At 44.9% G+C, this 9,254-nt stretch overlaps 1 protein-coding gene across 1 annotated transcript; it reads right to left on the bottom strand.

The window, feature by feature from the left end:
- Positions 1–7,341: 7,341 nt before the first annotated feature.
- LOC308368881 (galanin receptor type 1) lies at positions 7,342–8,772 on the bottom strand (the record flags this gene model as incomplete). The annotated part of the gene is made up of 1 exon (XM_080843169.1): positions 7,342–8,772. One exon carries the CDS (start codon positions 8,770–8,772, stop codon positions 7,342–7,344), a length of 1,431 nt encoding a protein of 476 aa, XP_080699295.1.
- Between the last annotated feature and the right edge of the window lie 482 nt (positions 8,773–9,254).

Raw genomic sequence — 9,254 nt, 5'->3', positions numbered from 1 at the left:
GCGGCTTTTCTTCTGTGACAGGTCGCTTAATAAAAACGCTGTTTTCGCTGTCAATTGTCGAATTTTTATGTCTGCCACTTTCAAACACTCCTCAAAAGAATTTATTTTATTTAAACAAACTCCCGCTATATCGACAACTTCGGCTGCAATGTCCTTCCTGGCCACATCGTTGTCGTGACACCTATACTGCAAACAAATGATAATCTATCTATAAATCCAGGAAACCTGACGGTAGCCTAGTTACGTTAGTTATGAGATAAAAACATTAAGATCATTGAGCGTGCATAAAATCACACGCTAGAATCCATCACAAGATTCACACTATAATAGAACACATTTAATTACCCTGTGAATCTTCAAACTCTCTTACAAATACACGATAAAATCATACACATAATTCAATTCTCAATTCACGATAGATTCCTTACACTCAGTAGTTGAAAACGCTCCCTGAGACAATCATTGTCATGACCCTGGACCTTGGGCATTTTAGATGGAGAAGCAATTGTTATTAATGTAGCCTACTGTTCACGTTCGTTTTCTATCAGCAAGTCTGTATCTGTTCACCAAGAAGAATTTGAATGCTCCTTATCGTATCCAACGCTATTCTGAACTTTGAGTGAAGGCAGGATCCGCTTTTATAGGTTCTGAGCGTGACGTAGCTTGTTTGATCGTGACGTCATTTCGGTGCACAGTGGGACTTGCTACGGGAAACGATAACCCATTGTTTCCTACGGGAAACGGTAAAATACAAATATCTCGCGAACTATAAATTCAAAAATCTTCAAAATCAAGGATGCACAGGTTCATGACATGCGTAAGCTACATGCGAAATCTCATAACTAACGTAACTACCGTCAGTGAGATACGCCCTAGACTGACAGACACACAGAGATTCCTGGATTTATAGATAGATGTCCACAAGTAATCAAAAAACGTAACTCTGTTAAAAAAAAAAAATCGGTATTTAGGTTGCCGGATATCAGCCTCATGAATTGGCCAACCAGTGTGTGTGTGCATACATGTTTGTGTGTGAAAAAGGTCAGGGGCCTTGCTCTGCCAAACTAACCCATATACTGTATGATTGTATACGAGTCCTAAGTATATTAAAGAAGAAATGTATATATGAATGAATAAATTAAACAAGTCCGCCAGGATCCTGTGAGGGTTTGTTGTGATACTGCCATAAATGACTGAATATGCTCTGGGACCAGTAAAAACATGACTATATTGGGGAAGAGAATGGGTGTTGTCTATACGGCTAATAGGCATATGCAGGCACGTGCACAGACATTTTGGGGGGCAGGTGCTAAAAAAAAAAAAAAGGGCACCCATCGCCAAAATATAGGATATTTGCAACTTATATATTAGTAGGGTAACTGATTCTCCCTCATTTGATTGGCTCGTTGATGGCCTGTTCCAAGTTAAACGGGAGCGGCTACTCTGAGCTGCTTGCTGCAGTTCCCTGTCCTTCTGCTTCTTGAGGGCTCAGATACACATACGCGTCTTTTTTCAGGCAGAAACGCTTCAGTAACGCCTTGGCAAAGTGCGGCGGCCAAAACAGAAGCGGTGCGCTTCCCTGCCTTGCGCTGGAAAGTTGAGAATAGTTCAACTTTTAAGTGCACCTAAAAAACGCTTCAAAGACGCAACGCGTGGTGGAGAAGGGGCGCACGCTTTAAACGCGCCGTACCATAGGAATCAATGCATTTGCTCGCGTCCCGTTTTTACAAAAACGCGTATGTGTATCTGAGCCCTATGTCTGTCTTTGGCATTATGCTGCAAATTTTTTGAATGAGATAAATCAATGTTATGGATAATAATTTTACCGTTTTCTGAAGGTTAAAGCATAAGCAGCATTACACTAATTATGCTGTTCTCAACCTGTGGGTCCTCTTGGCAGGATAAGACAGCTAGCTTACATTTAACCAGTGGTGGAATGTAACGAAGTATTTTTACTTCGTTACTGTACTTCGTTACATTTTTACGTATCTGTACTTTACTTAAGTAAAAATAATAGTGCATACTTTTTACTTTTACTTCGTTAAATTTTGCAGCTATTATCTATACTTTTACTCCGCTACATTTCTACAATACGTGTCGTTATTCGTTACATTTTATGAACACAGTTTCGCCAAAATGTTGCCTACACAAAAATATGGATTGCGTTGCTTCAGGACGTTTCAGCCAATCAGGTGGCTCTATCAGCTCCAACGACAGCAGAGTGTGTATTTGGCAGCAGCAGCAGCACTACGGTAGCCTTGCCTGTTTTGCTTAAGCATTCGACAAACAGCCTGACTAACAAACAACTTTTCAGCATGGATTCAGAGTCAGCCTCATCTGAGGACATGTTCAAGTTCAGAGGCCCCAAGAATAACCCGTGGAGGTTTCAGTGCGTTTCCTGTCTACCTCAAAAAATCGCCTTCAAATTTGGAGAAACAGGTCAAATTATGCGGAGTTCTTGCTATGCTAAGTTAATGTCTATGACTTTTTCATATCGTATGCGGTTACTGACATGATTTTAAACTGTTATCTAGCAAAAATACATGTTGACATACAGCAATAGCATCAAAATAACACGATTGTACCTTGATTATTTATTTAACGTAGTGGTAAGATAAAGCTGGTAGTTTAGCAATGTCAAGCTAACGTGAAGATTTGCCTTTTGTATTGACTGGTTATTGCCTGGCATGCAAACCTAATGTGCCTAATTGTGTCTTTATTGGTTTGGCCTAATGGTATTAACTTTGCAAATAATCCCTGGTAGATAAATTGTTTAAAGAAAACACTTCTTTATTGTCTTTAAACAAAAATAACTTAATTGAACTGCAGAATTGTAAGATAGAGTTTGAACAGTATTACAGACAATAGGCCCAATAAGTACACCAACCTTTCCAATTAACAAATGTTGTTGCTTATAATTATTACTAGTAGTGACATCTGTAGAGACATGTATTACCAGTCGCTATTTCTTTATCAAAGTGGCACAGCCTAGACATTGAGACAACCCATTGCGTGAGTACTTTTACTTTTACTTTTAAAGTAAATTTAAAAGTGAGTACTTTTTACTTAAGTAGGATTGTTGATGTAGTACTTTTACTTTTACTTTCATTTGCCTGTTTACTTGTACTTTTACTTAAGTAATAAACTTCAGTACTTCTTCCACCACTGCATTTTACTTATTTTACTCTTTTTCACCCTCTACAATTACTCATACAAGTTTGATCGTTGTAAAACAGGCAAAACGAAGAGATACATAAATATTACGGTAAACAATGTGGGACAAGGATAGCATGACACCGAGAGCTAGCATAGTTTACCTGCTATTTTCTAGCTGTGAATTCTCGTGACATTTATAAACATACATTCAACATACTTTCGAAATTGTCTAAACGGCATTTATACAACAGAAAATATGCACTTTCAGACAAATAATGTCATTAAACATGACAAACGTCAGTAAACAGCTGGAAAATACTTTGAAATCAAGTTAGTTGTTTGTTTATTTTTTTAGGAAACGTCGGACCAGTTATGTTTTCAGACGTAATGTTTTCAGGGGCACTAATGTTGTTGTTAATTTATAACAAACAACGTCGGGGGGGTGCACAAACACAGTCATTACCTGTTTGTCTGATGCTGCAGGTCAGTGAAGAAGTAGTCTGCACCGGCCTGGCGCTCAGCACTGATGTGGGGGATGAGGAGGGAGGGCCGCGGCGGGGGCTTGCGAGCACCGCAGAGCCATAGAATACTATTGTCTGTGCCGCGGAGCATGTTGGGGCGAAATTCTCACAAGAACTCAAATAAATGCCCCCTCAGAAATCAAAACCCATTTGGGGAAATTGATGACAGAAAGACTAATTCGTATTGTATTCTAAAAATATTGATGAATGAAAAAAAAAATGGGCTCCAGCAAAAAAGGGCACTTTTTCCCAACCAGGGCACAAGGGCTGGTGCTTGAGCACCACTAGGGGTCTATCTGTGCACGTGCCTGGGCATATGGCTCAAACTTGTTTTAAATAGCCTAGCATCTTAATAGCCATGGATCTATTTAAACAGGCATACTCTAAATCGGTGTATTCGTATACTCACACACACACACACACACACACACACACACACACACACACACACACACACATACACACACGTACACACAACCACACTCACAGGGAAAGATAAAGGTAGGCACACGCTCACACAAATTGCCCCCATTATTGTGAAGAATTTGAGGGTTCTGTTTTGCCCTAGATTTTTCTCTTATTAAAAGAGAGGGATCCACATTCACAAACATGATGTGTTTGTTGCAGATTGCAGAAACATTGAAACACTGCTGAAAGTGACTGTGAATAATGCAAGACTTCAATATTTGTGGAAATAGTGCGGTAATAAAAGAAAATTGTAACAAATTGCAACACATGGCAAGGGATGCAAGAGTATACATACATGAGAATGTATTGTTTCATAATGCACAAATACAATTTATTTATGTTACTTTTGTTTGTTTGTTAAGTATGTTGTTTTGCACTACATGGCATTGATTTTTGTAACTTGTTACCTAAGTGTTCGGTTGAATATTATAAAAGTACAGATAGTCACATTAAGGACATTAAGACTACAAACTGATCCTTCTTAACTTATACATGGGTCCCTGTCCCAGTGTCCTCACAAAATGTCCGATCCTCATTAAGATAGAAACATACCTTTGCTCCACAACTGAGGACTCGAGCCTGTGGTGATAATGAGCAAGATCACCATGGAAACTGGTGTGGGAAAACAGCTAGATGACAAGTGATGACCTGCGCTGTCAGTGGAGCTGAAGGGGATTTTGTGAGAGAGGGGAATAGTTATATAAAACCATGCATTTTTGACGAATGTCAAAGCGATTAAATATTGATCAGACTTATTTGCAAAGTTTTGCTCTCTCTCTCTCCCTCTCTGCGTTCTCTCTCTCTCTCTGTCTGTCTGGGGTGTCAGGGTAAGAGCACGGAGGGTAACATACTTAATAGAAAGTACAGAGTGTGTGTCAGTGTACACACAGACATCAACTAACTGTCCAAAACCAGACAGGCATGCTCAAACTTAAAACACAGGGGAGTATGAGAGTGTGTGTGTGTGTGTGTGTCTATGTGTGTGTGTGTGTATGTCTATGTGTGTGTGTGTGTGTGTGTCTGTGTGTGTGTGTCTGTGTGTATGTGTGTGTGTGTCTGTGTGTATGTGTGTGTGTGTGTGCAAGTATGAGAGTGTGTGTGTGTGTGCAAGTATGAGAGTGTTTGTGTGTGTGTAAATATTTAAGAATCTTTGACGTGTGATTATCTAAGACTTGAACTGGTGATTGTGACCAACAGGCAGTAGCAAAACAAATTCTTTATGTAAATCTGTTTTCCAATGAAACTCTTTGTATGTATGTGTGTATTTTTGTGAGTGAGAGAGAGATAGATGTTTTTCTTTAATGTAAATGTTGTTTTGTGAGGCTTTGAGTGTGTGTTTATGGTGTTTAGCCCCTATGCTCAATAGGCTGGGTGGTGTACGGACACACACACACTCGGTGCAACTCCAACCCACCACACACCAACACCACATTCACCAGAGCTTAATCCCAACCTCAACGCTCAGAAATAAAGCCCCGACGATGAAGAAAAAGCTTGGCAGAGTGCAAATAAAAGAGTGAGAGACTGAGGGAAATATAAAGAAAGAAAATTTAAAGAGAGACAGAGACACACAGAGAGGCAGGGAGAGATAGAGAGAGAGAGAGAGAGAGATATAAAGAGAGAGAGAGAGAGAGAGATAAAGAGAGAGAGAGAGAGAGAGATAAAGAGAGAGAGAGAGAGAGAGAGAGATATAAAGAGAGAGAGAGAGAGAGATAAAGAGAGAGAGAGAAAGAGAGAGGGGTGGAAAAGAGAGTAAATCGTCTCTTTTGTCATCACACCTATGGTGTGGTTTCAGAATGTGGAAACCAAGGTGTCAGAGAGAGTGTTGGAAGCTATGGCAGAAAGACAGCTCATTTCCTTTTTTAAATCCTCTATGTCGCTTGTGTGTGTTTGTGTGTGTGTGTGTGTGTGTGTGTGTGTGTGTGTTTGTGTGTGAGTGTGTTTGTGTGTGTGTGTGTGTGTGTGTGAGTGTGTGTGTGTGTGTGTGTGAGTGAGTGTGTGTGTCTGTATGTGGAGGGAGGGCTGTTAAGACATTGTGCCTGCCTCATGATACTCTTCAAGAAAGGAAAAAAAGTGCAAATTGATGTGAGCCACACATTCATTTAACTGCCATGGTCACAGATAATACTCTTTTAATACTCTTTTAACACCATTTCACTTTGACATGTACATTTATCCTGCCAAAATATCCCACACGATTCAGGAAACTAGTGTGCAATGCGAAAACACACACACACAAAAACACACACACACACACACACACACACACATGCTATTCTCTGTAATACTGATTCTATATACAGAACAGACTGAGATGCACATCGATATTCATCCATCCATTCTTCTCTTAAGCATAAGCCACTCACACACACACACACACAGACACACACACAGACACACACACACATACACAGAAACACACACACACACACACATTCATATTATTCCAAGGATCGACAGAAAGGTCTTTAATCCCCAACTCCTGAAGAAAGCGGTAAAAAAACATTTAGAGCAGCTATGGCCATTCGAGGACAAAAAAAAGCCATTTACAGACACACACACACACACACACACACACACACACACACACACACACACACACACACACACACACACACACACACACACCACACACACACACACACAGTAAAACAGCTGCAGCATAGAGCATCCGCTCAGGAGAATCATATCAACAGAATGTCAGGTATGTCAAGTAGACCACAGATCAGACCCCTTCTTCGTCTAGACTGGTTAAGAAGCTTCCCCGTATACTAGCTCCCTCTGTGGAAATGTCACTTCTCCCGTGGTTCCTGGGGAGAACCAGAACCCAGGACTCCCCCACAGTGAGTCCATGAAGACGGTAATCCCTAAAGACGGGAGTAGTGATTCCACAGTAGTGCCCCGTCATTAAAAGTCATCTGGCCAGAAACAACACGAGAGACAGACACCACAAAAATCCTTTGACATTTCACGCACTGGCTGAAGCTCCATCCCAACACGTACAGGCGGCTCCTGGAAGATGCGAGAAGCACTTTCAGACCGTGTTGTTGCACAGGGCAACCTTTCAGGGCTCTCAGAGTGGTGAAGGAAGAGGAGGAGGATGAGGTGATGTTGATGAAGGTGATGCTTCTTTTTTTTTCTTTCCTCTGCTCTCCCTTTGTCCTCAGGTAACTGTAGAAACAGCATTGTTCTCATCCTAACACACGCTGGTGAGGGTGATGCTGTTTGACTGTCCGTTTCTATCTGCGCCCGCAACGGCGGCGGCCATTTTGTCGAGCCCCTTCTTCCCGTCTTGGCTCTCCTCCCCAGTCCCCGCTGGTTCCCTGCGGAAGCCGAAGGTCTTGGGCAGGGAGGCGAGGGCGAGCGCCGTGGCCGGAGACGGCCCTCCGCTGCCGGGGTCGGCGCTGAAGACGGGGCCGCCTCCGCGGAAGAGCGTGAGGATGCGTTGCTGGTACCGGGTGCGCAACTGACGCGCCGAACGGTGCAGGTCGCCCACCAGGCAGTAGCAGATGGGGTTGAGGCTGGAGTTGGTGAGGCCCAGCCACTGGGCGAAGGGCCGCGCCTGGAGCAGCCAGTCGGGGGGCTGCCGGCTGCCGCAGTCCAGCCACAGGTCGGCCAGGTAGAGCGGCAGCCAGGAGGCGGCGAACAGCAGCACCAGCGCCAGGACGAGGCGTGCGATCTGGCGCCGGCTCCGGAGCCGAGCGACGTGCAGCGCGCGCGAACGCGGGTCCAGTTCCGAGAAGCAGAACCCGCCGATTGCGGAGGAGGACGAGGAGGACGAAGAGGGGTCGAGGATCAGGTGGTTGTCGTAACCGCACAGGCGGCGCCCAGTGAGGAACCCCACGGCCAGGTTGAAGGAGACGGGCAGGCAGTAGAGGGCGACAAAGAGCAGCACGTTGTAGGCCTGACGCAGGCGGGCGTGGGGCCACGCCTCACTGCACACCGGCAGCGGCGGGAGCCCCTGCAGTCGCAGCTCGTCCAGACTCGTCATGACGGCCAACGGCGCGCAGATGGACGCCGACACGACCCACACGGCCGCCACGGCAGCCAGGATGCGCCGGCGCGTGAACAGCGACCGCGAGCGGAGAGGGCAACGCACGCTCAGGTAGCGGTTGACGCTGATCACCGTCAGGCTGAGCACGCTCGCCGACACCGACACGGCCTGGGTGAAGGGCACGGCGCGGCAAAGGAAGCCGCCCCACACCCACGGCATGTAGATGCGGTTGCCCAGGGTGACGGGCATGCACACGCACACCACGGCCAGGTCGCACACGGCCAGGTTGACCAGCAGATAGCGGGTGGAACTCACGCCGGACAGGCGCTCGCTGCCACGGCGACCACACAGGACCTTGATGGACAGCACGTTGCCCACGAAGCCAACCAGGAAGGAGAGAGAGTAGAGGACAGTGAGTATGATGGTTCCTGGCTCATGGATGGTCAGCAGGAGCTGCCACTCAAGGGCGCCAGCCCCGCCTCCCTCCGGGAAGAGGAAGTCGAAGCTGTCGCTCTGATTGGATGCCGGGCGTCCCACCCCCTCATCGTACTCATCACCGGTGATGTTGATTGGGAGCCGGACGGCGTTCAGTTGCCCCAGCACTGCTAGTAGCTTATCCCGAGTAAGATTCATACTGCCATAAAGAGCCCCCTCACAATAGGTTTGAGGTGAAGTCCACTGATCCCATTGCAGTAAGGTTTTCCCTGGGGTTCCTCACATTGCTGTTTGTCAAGAGGTTCTTGTTTCAAGATTCCTTGAATTATTCACTTCACAAACCCCATGTAGGTCACCTTTTCCTTGTTTCAGGTTTTGTTTTCACAATCTTCTTTCCTTTAAAGTCAATCTGAGCTAGTCCAATAGGTCACCTGAGATATTTTGAGAGAAATACAGAGAAAGAGAGAAAATACCAGAGAGAGAGAGTGTGTGTCAGGGATTTTTTTTGTTCGTAGCTTTCTTAAAAGCAGACAAATGTCGCATCAACCCCAAACGAAACAGCGAAATGCTTTTCGCATCCTTTCACTTATTCATACGTTCTGGAGAGCGAGGTTTCCCCGCCAATTAGTCAAGAAGACGGGTGTCCTAGACGCTTAAAACACGACCGGTCCCCTCCGCTG

Source organism: Sprattus sprattus, assembly GCF_963457725.1.
Source record: "Sprattus sprattus genome assembly, chromosome: 1".
NCBI classification, from domain to species: Eukaryota; Metazoa; Chordata; class Actinopteri; order Clupeiformes; family Clupeidae; genus Sprattus; species Sprattus sprattus.
Note: the sequence above shows the minus strand (reverse complement) of the source record. Positions and strands in the feature narration are given on the sequence as shown.